The sequence below is a fragment of the Melopsittacus undulatus genome, chromosome 1 (genome assembly GCF_012275295.1).
Source record: "Melopsittacus undulatus isolate bMelUnd1 chromosome 1, bMelUnd1.mat.Z, whole genome shotgun sequence".
Taxonomy (NCBI): domain Eukaryota; kingdom Metazoa; phylum Chordata; class Aves; order Psittaciformes; family Psittaculidae; genus Melopsittacus; species Melopsittacus undulatus.
Window position 1 is genome coordinate 114,522,655 of NC_047527.1, and position 27,073 is coordinate 114,549,727.

At 38.3% G+C, this 27,073-nt stretch overlaps 2 protein-coding genes across 2 annotated transcripts in view; one reads left to right on the forward strand and one right to left on the reverse strand.

Annotated features, from left to right (window-relative positions):
• The first annotated feature begins 5,987 nt into the window (after nucleotides 1-5,987).
• LOC101880049 (protein adenylyltransferase SelO-like) lies at nucleotides 5,988-20,289 on the forward strand. Its single transcript, XM_031052484.2, is given in 10 exon segments — nucleotides 5,988-6,037; nucleotides 8,606-8,664; nucleotides 9,384-9,467; nucleotides 10,446-10,575; nucleotides 11,213-11,263; nucleotides 11,345-11,432; nucleotides 11,512-11,637; nucleotides 13,594-13,673; nucleotides 19,261-19,339; nucleotides 19,696-20,289. Coding segments are annotated over 9 exon segments (675 nt in total). The 3' UTR covers nucleotides 19,268-19,339; nucleotides 19,696-20,289.
• Nucleotides 20,290-24,792: 4,503 nt separating this feature from the next.
• The window catches only part of APBB1IP (amyloid beta precursor protein binding family B member 1 interacting protein), a 61,234-nt gene continuing 58,953 nt past the window's right edge, over nucleotides 24,793-27,073 (reverse strand). Inside the window, exon 14 of the mRNA XM_034063328.1 lies at nucleotides 24,793-26,245. Within this exon, the coding sequence (XP_033919219.1) occupies nucleotides 25,718-26,245 (528 nt within the window). The 3' untranslated portion in view covers nucleotides 24,793-25,717. The remainder of the gene's footprint in view (nucleotides 26,246-27,073) is intronic.

The following is a 27,073-nucleotide window of genomic DNA, read 5'->3' on the forward strand; positions in this document are numbered from 1 at the left end:
TTCTGAGACTGTTCTAATCAGTTAATTGAATCTATGTTTAAGTATGTTTTAGATCTTAAAACTAGCATGCTCTATCAGGTTCTTTGAACTGAAGAATTCAGTCCATCTTTTCAAATATCTCAAATAGAGTAAAATCCTTGCTTTGCATGTAGGCTTAATGTACATTGAGGTAAAGAGTCAGGTTTTAATTGTTTCTGAAATATTTTGATTGGATTTAAGAGAAAAGGTACTAAGAATAATATGATTGTTTTTAAAACCATTTCTTGGCTCTTTCATGTTTATAGATCCTTTTCCAATTGATATGATCCAGGCAAATTGGTGTGATCCAGGTGAGGAGCTGCATTTTTTCAGTTGTCTATCCTACACCTTTTAAATCTACAGTTCATTTTGTAGCTATTTCAAAGGCTGACTATTTTTTTTTTTTAATTCCTCTCTAATTAATAGGGATTGTTAATGCATGTTCTAAAATATACCTTAATGTTCATATGCTACTTATTGTGAAAGCATCTTATCAATATGTACTTAAAGCAAATAGAACATTTAAAACATATTGTCAGATGTCTCTTAATAACAAAATCTGTAGAGAAAACACATTCATTACAACTTAAAATTTGAACATCTACAAGTACCATCTGTATCTTTTTTTCTCCAGGAAGTTCTTGAAAATATTTAATGTCTCTCAAAGGAGTATCTGATTTTCTTCAGTTTGTCAGTGGTGGGAAAGTGATAGTTGGGTCTCTTCCATTGGCCCATAGGTATGGGGACCTTCATGCAACTGTGGCAATCTTCCAGGTGGAATTATGTAGGTTTTCATGTGAATTGTATCTTGATAATACTTGTAAGAGCATATGCCTGTGAGTATATATACTGAGGAACATTTTGCTTGCAGATTTGTTCTTCCTAAGGGGCTGCAGATGGAAGAGAACTATGATATTCTTTCATGGTACCGTGTCTAGTTTCCATGCTTCTGTTCATGCCAGAAACAAATTATCTTTTTAACCTCTGTTAGCTGTGGAGCCTTCTTAGCACCCCTGCAGTCTAACAAGCTCTGATTCATGATAGGTATTAGCAGCATAGAGGAGTGAGGAAGGGCAGAGCCTCACTGCAATACCATGATTACTAAGAGTTAAGTTTCATAAGATTATTCATGAAGAAGAATGGTAGAATTTGATTAGTAATTTCCAATTAAGAAAAAAATTATAAGTTATGTCAGTTTAGAGGCTCATTATACAAAAGAGACAGAGCTGTAGCTGTGCATCATAGCTGGAAGGCAGAAGAAAAAAAAGCAACAAAGGATTACTGGTGTTACTCTTTTTCTGTGGTTTTCTGATTCATTATTGGTGTGGGTGTGGAAATACAGCTTTAGGGATCAACATCTTAATGACTACCTGAGCAAATGTCTCATTATATTGTGTAGATCACAGAGAACCTACGTGTAGCTCATACTGTTTTCAGTGTAACTGCTATAAATGATAGAAGAAAATAACTTGATTGTCATTTTTGTCAGTTTGGCAGCTGGGCAGGTCAGCTGGGTGATGAAAAGCCCATTTGATGGGAGTATATTCAAGTAGGTGTGACTTTTAAGTGACTGATTCAGCTTGGTATTCTGTTTAGCAGATTCATGGATAGCTCAAGGTATACTGTTAGAAGTGCTAATGCTACTTTTGCAGGCATTGTTAGAGGTGGGAGCTACACTTAAAAGGGTTAGGAAAGACCCCGCGCTCCAGGCAAGTTGCAGTTAATCTATGTACACCCAAATTGGATGTTTTTCTTTTTGAAATTTGGTTTGATTTTATGACCTATTCCTTGTTTCTGTGTTCTTCATAGGAATGGAAATGGAAGAGCTGTGCTTTGTTCTTCTATGTGAGAGCTTTCGTGTAGTGAGGCCATGCATTGTCTTGGAATTCCTACAGGCAGAGCTGATACATGTTTTTTTCTTTTCCATGGTACCTAATTTGCAGGTAATTTTGTAACTGAGTTTCAGTGAGCATCAGTAAAATAGGACAGTGTTTCTGTTTCCAGGAGGGGAGATCTTTGTTTTCATATGTATACAATCAGAAACAAGTATGTCCCTCCATTTTCACAGATTTTTGATAAAACTTTGCAGTAATAATTAGCTCCAATTTGCTTTTGTCTTTGGTATGCTTTAAAGTATTATTTTGTTTAGATACAATATTCCATACTGTTTCTGTCTTGCAGTGAATTGCTCTTGTTCACTTGTAGAACTGAGTTACTTTAATCTGAAATCTGGTTAATTTTGTAAAGAAAGTTTAAAGTGGAAGTTAGATCAAGTGTTTATACCTGATGCTAATTTCCCTCTCCAGCTTTTATGATACTACAGTCAGGATTTTCTTCTCTTAAAAATAATTCAAAATTGTTCTCTACCTTGTTACTCACCAAAATACCTGTAAAACCACCAGGACTAGACTGCTGCTTTGTAAAGAATAATAATAATACCTTTAGCATATGTGGGTAATCAGTGAGTCTATTAATACATTTTTATATGGTTAATACGTGAGTCTTCTATTACACTAGAGATAAGCATTTGGATGTATTTTTCTAGAATCAGGCCAAGCAGGAAAATATTGGAAGTGGCTAATTCTGTATTGGCATAGTCATCTAGTTGCAATTTTTATGACTGGTAGGAAAAATGTTAGTCAGATGGATAGGAGTTAATATTGGAAGTAGGACTGAATGTAGGTATTCCTTATTTGTGCAAACGCTTCTTGAGCAGAAAGGCAGATTTTACAAACAAAAATAATTTAAAACTAATTCTGTTTTAACCACAGAGTCATATAATCACAGAATGGTTTGGTTTGGAGAGGTTCTTAAAAAGCATCTTTTTCCAACTCCCTGCCACAGGCAGAGACACCTTCTACTAGACCAGATTACTCCAATCCCCATCCAACCCGGCCTTGAACAGTGCCAGGGATGGGGCAGCCACAGCCTATTCTAGAAGACCACAGAATTTATCAGGCACAATTTGCCCTTAAGTGAAGCCATATTGGTTGTCATCAATCACCTAATTTTCCATGTGCTTTAGCTCAGTTTCCAGGAGGATCTGCTCCATGTTCTAGTGGGACACTGAAGTGAGACTGACTGGCTTATAGTTCCTTGGATTTTCTTTTTTTCTCTTTTTAAAAGACGGACTCTTTTCCAGTCAGTGGGAACTTCACTGAACTGCCATGACTTCTCAAAACAGGACAGTGGCTTAGCTACTTCATCCACCAGTTTCTTTGGCACCCATGGACTTGTGCACCTTCAGGTTCCTTGGATGGTCCTGAACCGGAACTCCTAAAGTAGTTCTTCAATCTCCTAGTCTTTGCCTTTGCCTTCTGAGACTTGGGCAGTGTGGCTGGAGCTCTTGCTAGTGAAGACTGAGGCAAAAAAGTTGTTGAGTGCCTCAGCCTTCTCCATGTCCTAGGTAACCAGGTCTGTTTCCTTCCAGAAAGGGCCCGCATTTTTCTTTGTATTCCTTTTAACCCTCATGTATCTACAGAAGCTTTTCTTGTTGCCCTTGATGTTCCTGGCCACTTGTAATTCTATCAGGGCTTTAGCTTATCTACCCTGATCTCTGGCTGCTTGGACATTTTCTCTGTATTCCTCCCATCCTTGCTTCCGTGCTCTGTAGCCTTCCTTTTTGTGTTTGTCCAGGAACATTTTGTTTATCCATACAGGCCTCCTGGTAATTTTGCCTGACTTAATTTCTGTTGGGATGTGTTGTTCCTGAACTTGGAGGGGGTGATCCTTGAATATTAACCTGTGTTCTTGGGTCACTCTTCTCTAGGTCATCTTCTTTATCCCATGGTATTCTATCAAGCAGATCCCTGAAGAAGCTGAGGTCTGTTCTGCTGAAGTCCAGGGTAGTGAGCTTGCTGTGTGCCTTCCTTGCTGTCCTAAGGATCTCGAACTTCACCATTTCATAGACACTGCAAGCAAGGCTGCTCTGGAGCTTCATACTCCCTATCATCCCCTCCCTGTTGGTGAGAACAAGGTACAGCATAGCCCCTCTTCTCATTGGCTCCTCTATCACTTGGAGAAGGACATTATCATCACTGCATTCCAGGGACCTCCTGGATTGCTTATGGTCTGCTGTGTTATCCCTCCAACAGATATCAGGGTGTTTGAAGTCCCCAGTGAGAATCACAGCTTGTGAACATGTGGCTGCTCCTGTCTGTCTATATAGTGTCTTATCCCCTCGGTCTTACTGGTCAAGCAGCCTGTAGCAGAACTCCACTATGTCATCTGTCCCTGCTGTCCTTTTAATCCTAACCAATAAGCTTTCTGTTGGCTCCTCATCCGCTCCTCATTAGAAGACTAATACATTCATTCATTTGGATGATTTTCTCAAAACTAAGCAAACTGATTTTTTTTTTCAGGTGATTTTTGCTTGAAATGCGAAGTTCGTTTTGTGTTCCAAGTAGTCTTATATGTGTAATCTGGTATTTCAGGCTTTAATGAAAGTAAATGTTCTACAGAATAGGCCTGTACTCAACTGCCACATTGCTAGGTGTCTGTATTTGCAAAGTGTCTGCAAATCTCTCTAGCATTAATTTTAACCCATTTCATTTGTTCTGTTGAAGTGTGGTGTTTGTAAATGACATTTTTGATGGTTTATTCACTGACTTCACCTTGAGACCCTTTTCTGTTTGCTGTTAATGTAAAACTTTAAATCTGTCTGCGTATCAGCAGGAAAGCATCTGGCAAGGTCATCGTCTTTTTTGGCTCTTGTCTCAACAAAATGTTCAGTGCAAAACCAATCTGAAATTACTCCTTAGCTGTGCACGAATTCTATAGAGTACACAGTGTGCTTTAGTTCTCTGCTGGCAAATTTGTTAAATGCCTGGCTCTTAACTGCTGTACAGCCTCTCCAGACTGTTTGCAAGACTTCATTTGGAAAAACCCCAGCTGATACCCATATTCTTCCCAATGGGGAGCTGTTATACTGAGCCTGGTGGGATGCCCTTCTAGAGGTCTTGGCAGAAGTGTGGGGGAAAACCTTACAGCTTATCCCAGAACACCCAGCAGGTTGGTTTGCTCTATTAATATTAAGTACTGTGTTCCCAATGGGATGCTACAGTTTATGGTTGTACTGCCAAATAAAGAACACTTCTTCATATGGTACCTTTTTAGTCACATACTGGGACTATCAGAAAGCACTGTTACGCATTAGGTCAAAAGGGTGAGCCAATCTGCGTAGTTTTCAGAGTGGCCCTTACTTTCTTTGAGCTTGATGTTCATGCAAAACAGCCAGCAGAGCACTTGGGAGTGTAAAGTCCAGCCCTTAAGCTAGAACCAGGGGCAGGAAGGGATATAAACTGTCCTTCTGTGAGTGCTGTTCGAGCTTCTCTGGTGTAAGAGCAATTTCAGTGCTCCATAAACTGTGACTGAGTGTACATCTGGTCTCCTACTGCCTTCCTTCAAGTAATGTACTTATCAACTATAGGGAACATTTGAAAACTATTTTTATAGTAGGGGTGTATGTATCTTTATGGGTTTCTGACTGCTAAGGGTCCTAGATCTGTCCCCAAAGTTCCTGAGACAACAGGTGTGGCTCAAGTAAAGGGCAACCTCTATCTTATGCAAGATTTTAGTTTCTAATTTCTCTGTCCTAATTTTGCTGTTGTCCTGGGGGAAATTGTGACTTATACTTGTGACTCCTCACACTTATATGTCACTGAGGTTCCAAATGAGTGCAGGAGTTTTTTGAATGCAACCCTGTCTGCAAGATGGGGGTAAGTAGTGGAAATTGGACAACATTATGTTAATACAAAATAAATACATCTTGCTAATGAAGCTTGGTAAGCCCCAACTTACTGTTTGCCATCATCATTTACTATACAAAGCTGTGCTAGCAAAAAAAAATCTTTCTTTTTATTAAAGAAATAAAGTTATACAAAATACAACTTGATCTTTATTGTAAATTATTTTTACTGAAATAAGTTGTTAATGTTTATTCTTTGTGTGTTACAGCTTAGTTGTAAGTGATGACGAGGTGTGGAGAGACCAGTTTCATCATGGAAATATCAAGAAAGAGGTAATGAACATGTTTCAAAATAATAGGAATAATATGTTGCAAGACTGTAACTTAATTCTCCATTGCAAAAATTAATTTAAATATGTCATATGTGTAATAAAAAGTACTAACTAGGTTTTGTTTCATTTATTAAGATATAAAACTTCTTCAGAGAAAAATCAGTCTGAAACCTGTCTTAGTTAAAAAAATTAAGCCTTATGAACAGATCTACTAGGACTGTGGCATATGTTTTGTGGGGGTATAATTTTTATTTTCACCTGCCATTACAAAAATGGTACTGAAAACTAGGGAATTTTCCCATTGTTCTGATAGCAGTACTAGGATTATGGGAACAATACTGTGACTGTGGCTCTGCTGTATCATCTACACCTTCTCAGAAAAAGAGTGGGATGACACAGTGTGGGGAAAAAATCTGTTTATGCTGGTTCTTTCTTTGTTTCTAGTGTCTCTGGAGTAACTGATATTAATGCAGTACTGGAATTTTGCCTGTGTCTGCTAGTATAGCAGATTAAGCTTTATCATTAAAATTGTGTTGTAATGTAGTATTATACATATTCATCTGCTATGCATTAAGTATACTTACAAAGATACCAGTTTGACTATGCATGTATAAATTCTGTATCTATAGAAACAACAGATGACAGCTTTTAGTATGGAACTGTGTTATTTTGCTCATACTCTGTTTACATTTAAACACGTGTCTATATTTAAGGTGCAATAGCGCTACATCTTGCCAAATCATGGTTTTATATACGATCCTTAGAAATCTTAGCTCATTCTGGGGAATTGGCCTTACAAAGGTTTGGATTTAATTTTCATAGTACCTATGTTATTTTTCTTAACAATCAAATATATGTTAGAATGCATACATACAGTTGGAATTTAAACATAAATTATTTAGAAAGGAAGATTGCATAATTTAGAAAGATAGCCTGATGGTTTTATGCAAGCATAAAAAGATCTTACCTTGTAAGGGTAAAACCACCTAGGCCTGGATCTTACAAAATGAGCAAAGTCTTACAGCTGACGTAGTTCTGGTAACTGAGCACTAGCAGGGTAGTTGTTTGATTTGGAAAGATTTGTAAATTTAAAGCATAAGTTGCTACATTTCTCATAGTTTCCTGGGAAGCTGAATTAACAGAAATATGAAAGAAATCACTAGCATAAGTATGTTGTATAAAATACTCTCCAGAAACATGCAGAACCACAGAAGTATGTGTGTCAAGCAATTAGCATGTCAAATTTTTGGTCTTTAAAAGTTGGTCATTTTTCCTCAGGAGCAATACAAATTGTTCTGGGGTGCTTAAAAATGAGCAGCAGATGCACATTGTAGTAACTGATGATTCTGTTTGACTTTCAGCATCTCTCTGTGCTGTCTTTTTTTTTTTAATCTCACAGCAGATTTTAGTTATAAAACTGAAAGACTGAATTAAAGAACAGATTTTAAGGCTTGCTTTGGTTTGGCTTGGATTTAAAGAGCATGTAAAGATCAGTTGTATTTACACAAAATAGACAACTCCTTTCTGCCTGTTTTGGAGGGGGCCTCACCAAGGCTAGTGTGACTGTGCTTCCTCCTCAGAAGAGATCCTCCTGAAAGAGGATGCTTTGGAGCAACCAGCTAAAATCCAGAGATGGTCAGTTGGACACCCTTCTGATGGTTAGATGCTAGGTACTTTGATAAAATCATCACAGATTAGGGAGAATTCAGTGATTTGCTCCAACAATTTGATTAGGAGGTAGAATCTAGACATTTGTGTGTGTAGCCACACAGCCTTTGCCCAGGTCCTATCCTTGCCCAGGCTACTCTACCCCACATGTAGATGGTGCTTACAGCTTCCTGTGTCAGTGGCCCTGGCTGGCTCTGACCACAGGACGGTTCTACAGGGATCTCCTAGGTACACTAAATGTCCACAGCTCCTCTTTAAAGCTATATATCTGCAAAGATGTAAGTCTTTTTAAAATGTTATTTTCTGCAAGCATGTGAAGAAAAATTATACAAATCTTTTCAAAGTTTCACGTTTTAGAAGGTTTTAAAATTTGAAGTAAGCTTCCAGGTTTTATTAGCTGAAGTTTGTTAATTCTTTTCAGTAAAATTGCTTCTTGAACTCTTTTTTCTCTCAAATATGTACATTTTTCACCACTTTTCATTGGGGAAATATTTATTGGGAAGCTTCCATTATCTGGGTGGTTTTTTGTTTGTTTGTTTGTTTTCTTTCTGTTCAGATTTTAAGTGAACAGTGTCCATAAAGTGACAATTTTTCTCTTGCTAATATAAATTCGGTCTATATACTCTAATGTATATATAGGGTCTTTATTTCTTTTCTGCCCTTTAATTGCTTTTAGGGCATATGTATGTACTTATTTAACCATATATAGGCTGTTGTGCAGTTGTTCAACTTAGAATGTGAATGAAAGGTCCTGACAGACAGAGATATGCATGTAAAAACAGAATGTATGACATATTTCTAAAGTGAATCAAATGTTTATGATATTTCTTGTATTCCATATTTTTGATTCAGAGGACTTGATGTAAAAGATGTGTTTGATTTTAGGAATTTTTCTCTACAGTTGTCTATCGGAGACTGCAGATTTGATTGCATTGTGGATGTCTGTGGGGTTTGCACATGGTAAGCTGCAGTTGATGATATTGTCTTTACAGGAGTAACTTTTTATGGTCATATACATAAAGATGCCTTTTATTTGTCACTTTGTTCTTCAGTTCTTCTGATGTCTTCACCTACAGCAGTATCTGTGTTAATATAGAAAGGTTTTTTTTCAGCTGGAGTACATTCCAGTCTTTCAAATCATGAGTGTTTCTGACAGAAGCAAGAATATAGGAGCAATAGTTCTCAAAATTGTTGGGATAGTCTGATGTACAAAGACCACATGTTGATGTCATATAGAAGTTTAGTTGCTCTGAATTTTATGTATCTATTAAAAACATAGCCTTTTATAGTGAATAGGATACAGTGCTGACCACCTTTGCTTCAGATTATATTATGAAAAATAAAATAGCATTGTCTTGCTAATACAGCACACAGCGAGCTTGTAAGGAAGCAGCTAATCACCCTGTTTCAATACTTTGCAGCACTGAAATGAAAAGGAAACACTGCCACCTAGGTACAGAAATTGGATGAAGATAATGCAGAAACAGGTTCTCTTTTTCATCCTTAAAATACATGCCAGGTCGAGTGAGAGAGACAACTTGATTTTCCAGAGTCTAATTTCTGAAAGGTAACTGCTCCAAAGTTCTGCAGATTCAGTGTATATATTTCACATCAGATTTTCTAGTGACCACAGGGTTCAGGTGGAATTTTAACTTCTGTTTCTTCTTGTTTAATTGTAGATGTGTACAATAGAGATAACTTCAGTTTATTATCCATAACAATAGATTACAGTCCATTTGGATTTATGGATTCACATGACTCAAGTAAGTGTACCACCTGTTTTTAAATATATTTTTCTACTTAAAATAAATTCTTTGTATTTATGTAGTTTCTGTGTGCATAAAAACTAACATTATTAGGAGTTTTAAGAGATGTTTAAAGAGTTTTGGGGGGGGGAAATTATCAGAGGCCAGTTTTATGATACAGGTTGCAATTCAAATACTAAAGGTCTTTTTAATGACACGTCACTACTAAACTTATTTTCATAAGAATGTTTCCAGTTGAACTTCATGAATTAAATAGATGCTGCAGCAGAAACCTAGAAAATTAAAAACTCTGTTGCTGTAAACAGCCAAAAGCAAAAGTGCTATATAATAACTTTGCATGCATCATGCTCTAGCTTTATAGTCAGAACAATTATATGTTGGATGAAAACAAATCAGACCTACACAGTCATGGCAATGTTTCTTTGAAAGTATGAATTCAGTCAGTCTGGGATTGATAGATGTAGGTCCAGTATGTACATAAATGCATACTATTTGATTACTCAGGTGCAACCTATAAATAATAATCTTCAGAACCAGTTATTATCTCGCTGTTTTTGTGAGATTGCAGCCTCAAATTAAGGAAGTCTCTTGAGAATAAATGTTATATGGTTTCTGTTGTATTTGAAAAACAAAGAACAAACAAACAAACAAAACCACAGGGCTTTTCTGGTTTTTGATCTGGTGGATTGGCCCCAGCTGGCAATTAGGAACCCACCAGCCACTTGTTTACTGCCTCCTGCTGCAGGCTAGGGGAGTATGTTTATATTTATGTACTTAAATATATTTCCAAATAATAGATCTTGAATTAATTCACTGTAAATAAGTAACCTTGTGATCTGATTTTAAATATTTAGCAACTTTAGGGCTTTTATTAATTTGCTATGTAAATATAACAATGGATACACTTCAATATTTTAACATTGATTGTTTATTATAATTACTCTCTTGTGGAAAAGTAATGTTTTTTTGAGACAGATCTTGTTCCAAACACATCTGATGATGAAAGGAGGTATAAAACAGGAAACCAGGCAAATGTTTTGCTGTGTAATCTGAGCAAGCTGTTACAAGCTCTAAAACCTTTATTGGATCCCAGGCAAAAGCAGCTGTAAGTAATCCTTAAAATATCTTAATGCTTAAAAGAACTAGTGAGGTGGGAGACCATCTTATCACCATATGCATAGGAAAGAAAGGGATTAGCCTTTAAAAATCTTCTTTTCTAAGTGGAAATTGGTTCTGAAGTAATTATTGGCAGAGTAAGGTTGGAGGAAGGGGAAAAAGGTTTTAATTAGTCATAACAGAAAAATATGACTGGAAGGTGGTCCTAGATGGTCTGTTGTCCACTCTCTTTTCACTAAGGTAGGTCCTTTGCCTGCAGTTTTCTATTCCAAGTTTGTCCAGCTTGTTCTCTAAGATGCTTACTGATAAAAACCATGCATCCTCCTGAAGTAATGAGGTAGTACTTTAATAGCCTATTGTAAAGATTCCTGATATAAACCTTCAGTTGTGCAGTTTAAACTCATGACATCTTACTCAGTATGAAAAGGATTTTTTTCTTCTTTGCAGCAGCTATTTGTGTATTTAAAGCCTGTTAAAATGTTTCCCCTCAATCTTTTCCCCAGTAGATTCAGAATAATAATGTTTGTGAGATATCAGTCAGAAGAAGTTTTGTTTAGTGTACAGTAGGATTGTACCCATAATAATATTTTAGTTCCATAGATATGACGTTGCTTTTGTTTTTGCAGAGCTTCCCAGGTTTTGGAGTAGAATGGTGAGTGCTATTACATCTATATGCAGTTCCAGATCTCAAACGTCCTTGTCACAATAATATAAATTAGATTATGTAACAATTTCCTTACTTTGTTAATATTTTTCAGCTTTACAGAACTATTAAAAACAAATATGAGTGTTGGGGAGAATGAGGATGATAATTATTTGATTGCTTTCCTCCTAAAATTGAGGAAAGTGCTAATTTTATTGGCAAAGATCTGAACTGATACCACATATTTCAAAACCACCGATGGAATTATCTTTATTTCAGTAGCTTATGGAAGATACAAAGTCTGATCTCACATGGAAATGACTTTTCAATGTAAATGTCGTTGAAATGGTGTTTCAACAGCTCAGTGAAATTACTGAAGACCAGTTAAAGGAGCTCCACATTCCTGAGGTATTAATACAATAATCCAATTTTAGGAATACTGAAATGAGTAAAGCAAGTTGCACATAACCCTGATATAATAGAGGATGTCTCAAGATATGATTTGTCTGGGAAATGTGTTGTTGTAGCATTATTAAGGGACAGGGAGACTCATATATCTGTGTTGTGCTACCACCCCATGTTACATTAACAAAGAGTGCCAATGAAAGATACATTAATGAAGAGGGCTGAAGTCAGATTTTCCACCTCTGGTACAGGTCCAGTATGAGGAGTCATAAATATTCATACACAGGTGGGAATGTGATTTCACATTCAAAATGAGTCTACTAGGAAGAACTTCCCCCCACTTCCCTTCCCCCACCCCCCCCCCCCGTTTTTGTTTTGGTGTGTGTGTGTTGCTTGAGAATACCTTCTGATAGTATTTCATAAGACACAAGTGAAGTTGGACAGGGGCCTGTAAGGAAAGGTTCAACCTTGGGTCATTCATACTATTCCTAACATGGGTTTATCAGGTGGCACAAACCTCTGCTCTCAGGCCCATCCACTTGTCTTGCTATCTAATGATAAGTGAGATTCAATCTTGTCATAAACTCCTGCTACAATCTCAGCCCATAGTGGCCTCTGCCCTTCCTTGGACAGAAGATGGGTTCTAAATGTAGCTTGAAGCATAGGAATACATTTTGTTACTGTGTCCTGCTCAGCTTGGTATCCCATCCCATGTTGCTGCTAACTCAGCTTAAATGTATTCTTTAGGACCAAGTATAAAAGAGATAGAAGTATTAAAACTTCTTATCTGGATATAGTACAATCTTTAGAAGTGGAAATATAACTGAAATGGTTGAACTGGACTTTGATGCTAGGCAAATAATCAGTAGATAAAAGTGCAGAGGAGAAATTCTGAAAAGAAAGCTTGTAAGAACCTGGTCTGGAAAGAAAAATAGGCCTTTTTTTTTCCCACACAAGGGTGTTATTTAGCCCACAGGTTCTGAGTCCCAGAACTGATGTGGTAAAAGCAGGTACAATTTTATGCTGGTAGAAAGTTTTATTTTTTTTAAAGATTTTTTAAAAGTATTAAAGTAATTTCACCCGCTGTTTATTCACATGTTAATACTTTGCTGGTAGCAAAGTAAGTTTTCATATTGGTCTGTAGATCACTTGCATTTTTTGAAGCTGCACACCAAAATTGACCTAAAAAATTATAGAATCCCATGGGAATACTTATGCTTAGTATTAACTGGAAACATTCTCAAATTCCTCCTAAAGCAGCTTAGCCCCGCACAGCTTTGAACTAATGTGTGACTCCCACTCACCTGTAATCCACCTGCCAGACCCCCAGCTCCTAGCCACATCTGTAATATTAACTCATTTTTATACTCAAATGTGGTTTTCGTTATATTCCTCTAAAAAAGCTCCACAGACGTGATCAAAACTTCGATTTTTCTTGCTTTTAATTTCCCTTACTTAACTTTTGCCCATTTTCTCTTGTATATCTGCTGTTTACCTCCTTTTATCTATGTCCATGTCTTTCTAATCTGTTCTTTCTCTGAAGTTCATACTTTGTGAGCTTTGGCTACTTTCTCTCTTTTTTGGCTACTTTCTCTGGTGGTTGCATCAGCTGCAATATGAAGCAGCTGTTAGCTCAGTGTAGTCAGCCAGGGAAGCCTCGTTTGTGGTTGTTGTCCAACACTAGAGGCCACAACTCCAAGCTCTAGTGTCTCTCCGTCTGCCTTTTTCAAGTTCTATCTCTTTTCCCTTCTTCATCCTCTACTGTGTCTATTCTCCTCAGTTTTCTCCTCCCATCATCCGATTCCCTCCGCATCCCACCAGGCAGAGTGAGGAAGCGGCTGTGTGATGCTTAGTTGCAGGCTGTGGTTAAACCAAGACATTTGTTTGCTTACTTTGTTTTTTTTTCTTAACAGGAACAGAATTCTGGTTACCCACCATTAACTGTTTCTTTCTCTTCAGGAGTCCTGGACTCCCCAGGATCTGAGTAAACACAAGTTATTTTCAGACTGGGTTACTATGTACCTCTTGAGATTGAATTGGTAAGTCTGATGCAGTTTCAAGTGTAAAAATAACATCAGATGTGTATTTGCCAAGGCAGGCAATGTTAATCTACAGCGATTTTCCAAAATCTTTAGCAGATCTGGTAAACTGCCCCAAACATGATTTCATATGCCTTTTTTGTCTTTATGGTTCTAGATTGTGTTAGATTTCAGAATAATTACTATTGTAGTTCTGGTTTGACACACAGATATACATAAAAATGACATGGGAGAAGTGGTCTGTACTTTCTGTCCTTCACTGAGCAACTGATGAGATTTCTTTGGTTAACAATTTTAGTTAAAATACCAGCTGTGATAAATATGTGAAATTTGCCTGTAAAATACAATGAGCAACTGAAAATCTGTGGCCAAATAGGAATGAAGGAAATGCAGGATCTGATCAAATTCTGCACAAGAGATATTATAAACTTCAACATTGTGCTGCTTTGCAGGGTCTTTTATTCTCATTTCTAGTGGAAATGGCTGTGCTCTTTTGTTAGATATTTCTTACAATTTTACTTGTATTTTTAGAAAGTTAATACAAAAACAGTTACCAAGAAGGAAGGTTTGGTTTAGTACTGGGTTTTGGTAGGGTTAAGAAGTTTCAGGTTTGGTACTCTGAGGCTCTTGGCTATTTTCCTTAGCAAAAATTTGATGCTGAAAACTGTCTAAACACACTTCATATTTTTTCATGGTTTTTGAATCTGCTTCTAGAGAAAATCATGATGTTCTGAGTTTTTATTCCAAATCAGAAAGGATCCTAGTCTGGGGATGGTCTGCAAAACAGCATCATGTTTTTCCACATGCACCTCAGAGGATCATGTAGTATAGAGGACAGACAAAACAAGGAAAAGGTTTTGCTTTCAGGATCACAGCAGTTCTAGTGGTCTGTTTTGGCAGTCCAGACTTGATATGCAAAGATTCATGGTTATGCTAGTTTTCTTCCATATAATTGGTCATCACTCTATATTCATACAGCAGAACTGCAGAAATTTGTAACAGGCTACTGATGTTAATTTCTTATTGTTATATTTGAAATTCAATTTTACTTTTAAAACCCAACAGATCTTGTCACATTTTTGCTAGCTGCTCCATAACAGTGTGGCTGAAGTTTTTTATGGAGTTCTTTTCTTTCTTTTGTTCTTTTGCATCATACATTTAAATAGATCTTTTTGATGCCCCTTGTGGTCTCTTTAAATTGTGTTTAGTTTGTTGTTTGGTTGTTTTGGCTTTTTTTGTTTAAGTATATACTTGTAACAGCTGTCTCTTGTCAGTGCAATTTGCAGCAGAAAGCTGGCTCAACTCAGTCAACTGTGCATTTTTATCCAGCATTTCATGTTAAAGACAAAACTGTCATACCTCTTTAGACTTTTATGTGGATTGGTAAGTCCCACTAAATTTTGTCTTTAGTACTGACCGACCTTGAATACATTGCCATTACACCTTATTCATCACCTTTGCCTCATCATTACTAAGTGTAGTAAAATATCTTACTCCTCAAAGTACCTTACCTTGAGACATAGAAGCTGATCACTTATTATCTTTTTTTCTCTTTTCATTTACTTTTTAGCTCTTAGTAGCACTTTATCTTGTACTGCCTAAACTTGGTTCCTTAGGAGTTGATCAAAAAGTTTTGACAATCCAAATCCCAATACAAGTCTTTAATTGTATTTCTTTACAAAAGAAACAGGCAAAAAAAATGTAGACCAGATTATAAAATCCTCAGAAGGGCACAAAATGTCTTCTGCTTTGTCCTTTTCTTATCTGGCTTGTCTTACTCTTTCATAATTATCTTGTCACTTTTTTTAATTAGATATTTTTAATGCCACTGCAAAACTTGACAGTTTTCTATTGTTAAGAATTTATTTCTGGGCCAAATATTCTCCTGCTAATATGAGTCATGGGTTTAATGTGAGTTATGGGGTTTTTTTTTGTATGAGTCATTTGTTAACTTTTCCACCTTTTAAATATTCTTTTAATATTGTTACCACACTTTACTATTGAAAAACCATTTACCAGATGAAATAAAAAACTTGGCCAGAGCAGATTATTTTGCCAAGTAGGAAAACACTATTTTTCAGCAGTTAGACTATGTAGAGATTACCAGGGTTCCAAACAGCTAGTTGTATTTTTTGGCTTTTGTTCAATATCTGGGAGTACATACAGAACAGGGGTAATGTGAACATGAAGAATGTCTGTATCTGGATGGGTTGCACCTCCACCTTTTTCTTTTGGAAGTCAGCATCTGGATGTTGTGGTGGAATGTTCTATTACTTGTGCAGCTTTTATAAAGGAGGGAGTGAAAATGCCACCTGAGGTGCTTCTGGTTTCAGACCATGTTCTGATTTTGTAAGAGCTTCACCTTGTCCTTTCTGGCAGGAACATGAGCAGCCAGAGTCCGGCACATACAGCATACAGTGACTTTTTTTTGTCCTTTACTTTTCTAAATAAAATAAAGACCCTTTGCATAATGCTTCTGTATGTCAAATCTTGTGGTTTAAAATGGCTGTCATTCTGTTTCAAACAGAAAGAATTTAATTGTATTGGATACATAAAATAATCATGCAAGTGTTGTTTCACTGATTACATAGCTTCAGTAAATTCTAGTTTGTTGGCTGGTTAAATGGTGCTTTTTAGAAGCAGTGCTTTATTACAGTGAAGTCTGTTCACTGTGCTAGGCACTAATTCTGTATGGGCAGCTATTAAATATAAATAAAGTCGTGTGATTGTCTAACCAGAGAACCTTAGGAGGAGCCAGTCAGAGCTGTTCTCAAAGACATCAATTGTCTTGGTAGTCAGCTAGGATAAACAAGTTATGTTTGCAAGCTGAGGAAGCAGTACAAGGAGAGGCAAGAATACAGTGTATTGGGAAATGGAAATAGATTAAGTTTTATCCAAATATTCTTTCTAATCATTGCCCTCCTAATATAATTTATTAATCACATAATAACTAATTAGTTAGAGAAATGTTATTTACTAATTGAGCAGAGGGAAATTTGGGATGGTGATTCTGATTAATATTCTGCTTTCTCTAAAATCATCTTTCAAATATGCTGTAAGGGTATTTACAGGAATATTTTATAAATATATGTATGTATTTAAAGAAACATATAAGACTAACATTTATGCAAATAAAACCTGCTGAGGCACAAATGGAAAGGGAAAGAACAGATGAAGTTTGTGTATGTCCAAAAATAACAGACTTTTGGTTTCAAGTTCATGGGTGAAATGTCTCTGGTATCACTAATTCATCTCTTCATAATAATCAGCTACTGAATTTGGCAAAATATGCAGACCCACGTCAAATTAAGATTTGCAGTGCAGGTTTGAAATGTTTGTTGCAGTTAATCAGTAACATTGTTTTGTTCATTAAAGAGAAAACTTTCTGAAGTAGAATGCTAGACTTTGATTGCAGTTGACTGACATTACCTGCTAAATAATTGATAATAAAAGCCATGTGTGCTTATGAGAATTCTCTTTGGCATACAGTTTGACAGGATACCTTTTATGAGTTCTTAGTTGCTGTCCTGTAACATGTAGCCTGGTTTACAAATTCAGCAGTTTCATTTTCTATGTCCCTACAATCTCCCTACCACTATTTAGACACAATCAGCCTGGAACATGCAAGAGACACAGTGCAGTGATCATCAGTGTTTCCAAAAAGATACAGCAGACAGTTGTGGAAAAATCTGGGGAAACTCCCACTACACCCAACAAGAAATTAAAAGGAAAGTTGATGAAGTAGTTTCTAAAAAATACAGCAAAAATAAACATTAGAGGCTTTTATGGCCAAAGTTTTGATACATGATATAGAAGAAAGAATATCTAAGTACGCCTGGCAAAATCTTGGAGCAGATTCTCCTGGGAGGCATGCTAAGGCACATGAAAAACAACAAGGTGCTTGGTGACAGCCAGCATGGCTTTACTAGGGGGAAATCCTGCTTGACCAATTTGGGGGCCTTCTATGATGGGGCTATGGAACTGATGGACAGGGGTGGAGCAGTTGACGTCATCTACCTGGACTTGTGCAAAGCGTTTGACACTGTCCCACATGACATCCTTGTCTCTAAATTGGAGAGACATCAATCTGATAGGTGGACCACTCGGCGGATAAAGAACTGGCTGGATGGTCGCACTCAAAGAGTTGTGGTCAACAGTTCAATGTCCAGCTGGAGACCAGTAAAGAGTGGTGTCCCTCAGGGATCAGTGTTAGGACCAGTCTTGTTTAACATCTTTGTCGGTGACATGGACAGTGGGATTGAGTGTGCCCTCAGCAAGTTTGCCGATGACACCAAGCTGTGTGGTTCTGTTGATACACTGAAGGGAAGGAATGCCATCCAGAGGGACCTTGACACACTTGTGAGGTGGGCTGATGCCAACCTCATGAAGTTTAACCATGCCAAGTGCAAGGTCCTACACCTGGGTCAGAGCAATCCCAGGCACAGCTACAGGTTGGGCAGTGAAGAGATTCAGAGCAGCTCTGTGGAGAAGGACTTGGGGGTGTTTGTCGATGAGAAAATGAACATGAGCCAGCTTCAGTGTGCATTCACAGCCCAGAAAGCCAACCGTATCCTGGGCTGCATCAAAAGGAGCGTGACCAGCAGGTCGAAGGAGGTGATCCTGACTCTCTACTCTGCTCTTGTGAGACCTCACTTGGAGTATTGTGTGCAGTTCTGGTGTCCTCAACATAAAAAGGACGTGGAACTGTTGGAACAAGTCCAGAGGAGGGCCACAAGGATGATGATGGGGCTGGAGCACCTCCCATATGAAGACAGGCTGAGAAAGTTGGGGCTGTTCAGCCTGGAGAAGAGAAGGCTGCATGGAGACCTCATAGCAGCCTTCCAGTATCTGAAGGGGGCCTACAGGGATGCTGGGGAGGGACTATTCATTAGGGACTGCAGTGACAGGACAAGGGGTAATGGGTTAAAATGTAAACAGGAGAAGTTTAGATTGGAAATAAAGAAATTCTTTACTGTTAGGGTGGTGAGGCACTGGAATGGGTTGCCCAGGGAGGAAGTGAATGCTCCATCCCTGGCAGCGTTCAAGGCCAGGTTGGACGAAGCCTTGCATGGCACGCTTTAGTGTGAGGTGTCCCTGCTCATGGCAGGGGGGTTGGAACTAGATGATCTTAAGGTCCTTTCCAACCCTAACTATTCTATGATTCTAATATCTTAATAATTCCTATTCAAATTAAGTAATATAATATTAATTTTTATGCTCTCCAGAAAGGTACTGACAACATTGAAATACGCTTTCCAACAATGTAGCAGAAACCAAGCCATGGTAAACTCTTCACATTTGAAAAGTCTGCAGGTGTTCACCACAGGAAATCCTTTGTCTATCAGTGCGATGTCCTGTATTACTGGACACAGTAGCACTTTGACGCTACTGATTGTGCAAGTTTAAAAAAGTTCCTTTAACAGCTCATCAAAATAAGTAGATTAGTTCCTTTTCCTTTTTATGCATTTTTTTTCCTTGATCTGCAAATTAAACCTTCTTGAAGATTTCAATTATATGTTTCAATGACTGTGTTTCCTTTTGTTGAATATGTCTAACTAAATTTAATCCAATATACTTCTGGTTTCAGCTGTTAATCCTGGATACATGAGAGGAATTGGATGGCAGAATCAGCAATGCAAAAAGCTAATTTGAATGATTTCTCAGAGGTAAAATTATTTCATTCCTTCCTGATATATTTATTAATAATTGGCATAATTGTTAATGAAAGAGTTATTGCATTTAGTTTTTTAACCTATATTACACTTTGATGAACACTGCACCAATACCAGTTACTATTAATATTAACAAAATTTGTAATAATATTACTTATAAATAGTAGCAACTATATGAATAGTAGCATTAATAATAGTAAGCAATAGTAAGCAAACTTTAAGTATAAAAATAGTAAGCAAAAATAATAGTTTCTGGAGCTAGGAGGGTGCATAATATGAAGTGGAAGAAACTTTTCTTGTTTGCAGGAAAATATTTTGCATTAAAACTTGCCCATTTTAATTACTTACAGGTTTGTCTGCTACAGCAGATCTTACAACACCCCTTTCAGAGACAGCAGGCTGCAGAGAGAGCAGGTTACTCCCAGCTTGGGCCAAGGATCTTAAAGTGAACTGTTCATCCTGAGAGAAATCTGACCAAGGAAGAAAGATGATCGAGATAGACTGAAGCTCAGGCCTTCAGACAGGATCAATGGATCAAGCCACAGGAACTTCTCTGCCTTACACTGTGTGGACTGAAATATGGTACTCTGCTAGGCAAGACAAAGTTGTCTTAGCAACTTTATAGAAGATTAAAGAAACAGACCACTATGTATGGTTGCATCAACAAATTATATTGGCATTTATAACTCTGCTTTTCTATTCAGCTGTGCATTTATTTGAGTCCCAGTATTTAAGTTCTGCCAAGCTGTCACACTTAACCTCTCAGAATTCATGGTTGATCAGGTGGGTCTCAATAACTTCTAATGGTTGGTCCACTTAAAATCCATGTAAGCTAGTTTTAATAATACGGTATTTTGATGAATGTTTTCCTTGCTGTTACATGCTGTTCAAATATAATTGTATTCTGAAGACATAAATGTTATTAAATCTTTTGCAGAGATGGAACAAAGGATCATCTTACACTTAGACCTTGCCACCTTTTCTCTTTCTGACCTTGTTTAGTCCCATTAAAATGGCAAAAAAGATTTAAAGGAAATCTAATTAAATAATGAGCAAAGACATCTGTCTTGGAAGTGACTTGCTACAAATAAACTTTGGTGCCTTTGCCATTGTGAGATGCCAGTCAAGCCTGGCCCACCGCTCTTTGAAAGTCTATCTTCTGATAGTATTAGAAAGATTGTTGTCACATGGGTATAAAGCCTCAGGAAATTTTCACTGGTTGAACAGGGAAAAGGACTTTCTTGGGAGTGTCTTACTATATATGTAGTTGAGTCAATATGCCTTTTGTATCCAGCCATCTGAAGCTGTGAGGGACTAACAAAAATCTTGCAGGGCAAGTATTTAAAATTCAGCTGGAGCTGCTATGTAGAACCCTATGAGTAATAGAGAGAGACCAGTCTACGTCCTGCTTCTCGTTATTTATCCTTGTTTGATATTCCAGTTTCACAAAACTTAAACCAAAATTAATACATAAGGAAGGGGGTCCAGTGTTTATGCTTGAAAATTTACAGTAAAAAATACTTATCTGGGGGCTTTGTTACTTCTTGACATTACCTGGACTCTTCCCAAATCCAAAATCTCCAAATTTCTCAAGTGCCAGTTGAATTTTGAAATAGAGGCTATTAAGTGGTGTAATCACCATTTCACAGATCTATCTCTAGAAATATAACAAGTGGAAAAAATATAGTATTAGAAATCTTTCAGTGTCTAAAAAAATATTTGAATGTCTTTACTTCTTAACCATAATCAACAGAATTATTCAGAATGGTTTCCTCTCAGAAGTACAGCTCTTCAAATATAAATACAGTTGTAATGTAAATAATAGTATCATAATGTGAGGCATAGTATAGGTATTTAAATGTTTTTCAGAAAGTCCAATGAAATTTGAGCAAGTGACACAGGTTCAGCCTGGGTTAGCGTTCTTTCTGCAGGTCGTAAGAGCTCTTCTGCAACCCCTGGGATACTGTTTGAGCTGGCAACACTTTCAGATAAAAGGAGTGGGCTGCTGTGGGAGGGCTGTATTCTCAACCTACTGAAACACTGCTGTTGATGTCTCTTCACAGATGCGTACAAGCAAACCAGCATGTTGTGATGAAATCTGTGAATGTCAGCATTACCACCTGCAGTGGAGTGAGTTACGCTGCAGCTAAGTGATGATTGGAAGGTGAACGTATTTATGCCTGCAGGGTAAATATAGCACCACTACAGCTTGGACCAAGGTTTCCAGTTAGGTGAAAGGAAAGAACTCTGTGCTGAACCAAACATCTATTAAGCTAGTTTTGTGTGTGAGTCAAACATGGCTGCCTGTACATCTTCACCTCATGGAATAACTGGATTAAGTACAAACCATTTTTATACTGCTTTTTCCTTCAAAATGTTTTGTAAAGGTTAAATCCTATTAGTAACAGTAGCAAGTGGAGCTGTGTTTCACCCATAGTCATGCGTAAAGAAAGCCTCCAGCATCACAATATAAAACCAGAACATCCCAAATAGGAGCTCATTTTACAAGCAGTGATATGTACTCCCACTGTGCTCATTGTGAGGCTTTTCTCAGGTTCTTCAAAACCATCTGAAAGAATGAAGCAAGCCCTGAAAACTGGTTTCAAATATTCCTCTGGTTGCAGGGCATAGGTCAGCTACTTCTCAGTCATGTCCTCTTACCTTGTTTTACTGCCAAATCTGCCATTTTTTCCCCCTGGTTTTACCATGCAGTTCAGATTGCCTGTTTTTAGTAACTATTCTGATTTTGTAATAGTCAATACTTACTGTTAATGGTGATAAAACTGTCTTAGAGTATTCTGCAGGACCATGAGAATTCATAAGCCTTAACAACACTGAATCTGTAGCAATAGGACAAAGGGCAATGGTTTTAAACTTAAAGAGGGGAAGTTCAGGTTGGATATAAGGAAGTTCTTTACTGTGAGGTGGTGAGGCACTGGAACAGATTGCCCAAAGAAGTGGTAAATGCTCCATCCCTGGCAGTGTTCAAGGGCAGGCTGGACAGAGCCTTGGGCAACACGATCTAGTGTGAGGTGTCCCTGCCCATAGCAGGGGGGTTGGAACTAGATGTCCTTCTCAACCCAAACCATTCTATCATTCTCTCTCTTCTGTTTCACTCTCAAACAGAAAATGCATGTTTCCCAGTTACTTTGAGACCACCAATAACAACCCATAAATAATAATTTTTCCTATAGTTTTGACACATGAACCATTTAAGTTTCTGCTTTTCCATTCTCAGTGCCTGACAGTGTGTAAAAAACATATGCAGAATAGTTATCTCAACACTACCTTTTAACTGTGTTTTGTACCAGTAGAGAAATGAGCCCATGTCATGCTCAGCATTTAGTACCACCTCCCTTTCCACTTCTAGTTTTTTATCATTATGGTTTATTATGACAATGTAACCATTAATACTGTGTTTCATGATATATTCCCTGAAATCCTTGGGTTCCACCTGCAGTTCTGGAGCTGCCTCTTCTTTCACATTACATAAACACAGCAGTGGATGCAAGAGCAGATGGGGAATAAAAGTACTGTGGCTGGTAATCAAGGATGTGTTTATCTGGACTCTCTCTTTCTGTAGCAGAGGACAGATCTGAGGAGTAGTGGTGTTGACCCCCCACATGTAGGTTTTTCCACGGCTTAACCCTTCTAATACTAAGGACTGATGGAAAAGCGGTTGCTTGAAGTTGGTCCTTCTTCCACATCAGTGATATAAGAGTCCGAAGATGACAGCTGTTGAGACTGCTTCCAGTTGAGGTACGGAGAGAGGTTAAAGATAACATACTGCAATTTCAGGTCTTTTCACACTAAAATACTGTAATCTCCAGTAGTGTACATACTGTGGCAGTCTGCAGGAATTGGGCAATTTCATGTGGCAGTAGGTTAGATAGGGGTGGAAAGATTAATTTCTATTTCTTACAAATGCTTTGATTTACAGTCTTGGAAAAAAAGATCTTTTTGTACTTTGCAGCATATTTTTATACTAAATAAAGCCAGATAATTGTGTATCATTAAGATGGTAGCTCTGTTCTCTGAATGGAGTACTTACATTTCAGAAATTCAATGCAACCATGTACATACACAAAGTAGTTGATAGAGGTCTAATCATCACATCATTTTAATTGATTTCTGGAGTTTTCTGTGGTTTCTTTTTGTTTTGAAGAAAGCTTAACTTTTTCTTTTGTGTAAGATTGTGTGAGTTATGATTGACTGCAGATGTAAAATGTACAAAATTGAGTTTATTGTGCTGTAACAAAAGAGAAGGGAGGAAATAGGGCAGGAGGCTCAGCGTTATGGTAAGGAGAGTGAATGCTGGGAAAGCCATGTGGAAGTCTTAGGTCTCTGTGAATGTAAAGAAACCAGCTTTTGTGCAACATTTTTCTATGGATATGTCCTGCTTTAGTTTGATGATGGTTGTATATTTCATAAAAGAAAATTAATTTGATTTAAAAATAATTGGATAGCATACAGCTGTTGTCACCCAAGTGTGCTGAAGATGTACACTCCTACTACCTTACCAGAAAATGACAGCTCTTTAGCATTCAATGATCTGCATAATGCTTACCTCAGCTACATATAGAAAGCCACTGGAAAAAATTAATCTGTTTTTATGAACCCCTAGTTTTAACCCTCCTACTTTTAGCTGGTTAGTATTTTTTTTCTCCTGCACTTGGAACTAAAGTGTGACCTAAGCTTATGGGCCTTGCACTCATCCTTTCAGGAGCCTGTCCTTTCACTCTTACTGCTTTGAGCAGGTACTATCAGCTCTTCTTTGTGTTGAGATGGTCATGTTCTGCCTTTCACTGCTCCAGCTTATCAGGGACTGGTTCCCAGATACTGAGTGTTTGTGGCTTGTGCTTTATCATAGCAAAGCCCTGGTCTTTGCTGTCTTGTGGAGGACTACACTCAAGCAGCCACAAAAAAAGTGCAAACACAGTAGGGACCAGCCAAACAAAAGCAGGGCAGGCCAGCCAGTACTGCTGCCTGTACTTGGATAACAGGGTGGCTCTTTGTGCTGTGACCTTGTGGATAATGTGGAAGATGATGGTCCACACCTCGTAGGTGAAGTGGCACCTCAGTGTCACACCTTCAGACTCTACCAACAACATTTTCATTGATGTCAGTCAATGCAGAGACTGCAAGGTGTCTGTGTGGGGGTGAAGGCCAGGCTTTGATAGCCTGATACACCTTGGAGAGCCAAAAAAGTCCCCTACCTCTTCCAGGTTGGTCAAATGCTTCACCTAAACAAAAGACCCCAAAAGAGCTGAGCCAATGCAGGAGCATGTGATGTAGCTGTACTGGGATGGTGGAGAGGGGGTAGGCCACCTTCAAACTACAGCAAACAGATTTTTAGCACATACAGACAAAACCTCTTTAAAATATTTGAAGTGGTACCAATTGCCAGTAAAATGCCTGTTCATTAACTACGACACTTTGTGCAGATATAAAATAGAAGCTATTTTTATTTGAAAACTAATAATAAGTGCTGCCTAAATGAACAACGGAGAATTAAAATGGGAGAACAAATGGAAAAAAATGTAGGAGGAGACATTCAGCAAGATAATTACAAAGTCTTTGAGAAGACAGACTATTTCTAGGTACAGTTTGAAGACAAATGTTAACCAACAGGAAAAACAAAATCCTGCTTACCACGAGAAACACAAGATTTTGAACTAAATTTCTCTTTGTCTAAGATTAATCAAATTAAATTTAATTTAAGGCAGCAACTGTGAGTGCTGACAAGTATGACTGGAGTTGTATATGGAAGCTGGAGTGTATAGCATTTGGGGTGACCATCTCTGAAAATGGCCCTGGTCCTGCCTTGCATCTCAGAATGATCTAGCTGAGGTTTTACTTTTTAAGACAGACTATTTTTGAAAAACAGTGGCATCTTTTTTATTGAAAAAACAAAACAAAACACCAAAACCCCCCCAGTTGGGGGTTTTCTCATAAAGAACCTGTAAGGGGCATTCTGTGAAAAGGGATCTTTGCACTTGTCAAAATTCACACAACACTGTTACTTTTTTTGTTTGGCTCCAACTCTACTAGAGAGGCAGGCAGTGTTCGCTCACTGGCTGGCTCTGTGAGTGCTGCTCCACCACCCCCAGCTATCCTTATGGAGTGAAGCACGACTAGAGCCAATTCTTACCTCAGCCTGATGGCAAAATGGTAGCTAATAATGGAGGGGTAGGGGCAGAAGAGGCAAGTTATAGGGACAAAGAGGTGGAGAGAGGGCACCCCATCTTACTTCCTGAGACCCCCCAGGAGGAACTCTGAGGGAGAATTCCTCCTGGAGGAGCCTGATCCAGCACGCCTTTACCATGCTGACTCACAAACAGCTATGGCTTGAAGTTCATCTGCTTCCAGAGTTCAGGAGTTGCTGCCCCTTTTCTTCTCAAGAGCTTTCATTAGGTCAGACATGAAATCTGCCTGCTTGCCTCCACCCCCAATTGGAAATGGCCCAGCTGACTGTGGCTCTCCAGCTTGTCCAGTGTTTTCCAGCCTTTTTGGTGGAAGTGGCACAGGTTTCTTTGTCAGAGGTGGTGGCTTAGTGGAGACAGGTGGAGGTGGAGGGGGTAATGGCACGTCTCCATTACTGCTGCTGGAGGGTGGTGGTGGTGGAGGCACAAAATCAGGAGGCGGTTCACAGAAATCAGATGGTGGTGGTGGAAAATCAACCTTCAATACAGGTGGTGGTGCTGGAAAGGTGTCTGGATCTGTTAGGAAAATGCCACTGTCTCGTTTGATTTTGGAGGGTAGAATTGGTGAAGCAGAAACAGCAGATGACCGCCTTTCTGGTGGAGGAGGAGGCTGCAGCGAATTCCTCTTACTCTGGAATTTCTGTGGCCTCATCACTGGCTGTGCCAGGCCAGGTGCACTGATGTTATTTGACTTAGCCTTTAATAAGCAGAAGGAATAAAAGGACAAGACAGAGTCAGTGCACATGTAAACTAATGCCACTTCTTGAGAACAGTGAAAGATGTGAAAATCCATGAGAAGACTGCAGTGGACAGACAGCGAAATGAAGTATAGTACATATTGCCTGAAGGGTGCCAATAGTATTTTATTTTCTTTCTGGAGCTGCCTACAGACCTCTAACAGTATTGCTTTTGAGTGCTGCCCTCAGAAACTGAGTGCTCTTAAAATCTCAAAGAATTGCAGTTACTAAGACATGTAAAGATGTTTTCTTGATCTTCCACCCTGCTGTTTATTCCCTGAGAACATGAAGACTTAAATAAAATCTGTGCTGTGTTTTTACATCCAAAAATACTAAGCAAGATTTGAGAGCATAAAAAGCAGATGTAGTTTTGGCTCTTGTATCTCCACCTCCTGTTCTAGAAGCAACTGCTGGATCTCTGGATAAAACTAAAATAATGAAGTCACCTATCTGCCAAACTCACTAGACACAGCAGTAGTGAACTGCGAAGAAGACAGACAGATTTGGGAATGGAAAGTTTATGTGCCTGTATCTGCTTTCCCCAGCATTTCGTGGCATGGTGTGAAGCATTTAATCTGCAGGAAAGTGTCCTGGGCCCCCTCTGTGTGGGAGGGAGAGCACTGCCAAGCACTGGGAAGAGGCACTTGGAAAGCGCCATCTGTCATGACTGTGCAGTGCACAGTATAGAAAAGATACTTCAGTAGTGACCTGACAAGGGCCACTGATAAGCCTGGGGAAGGTGTCTTTTGTTTGCTGGGCAAGGCACAGGTACACACTGCATCCGCTTT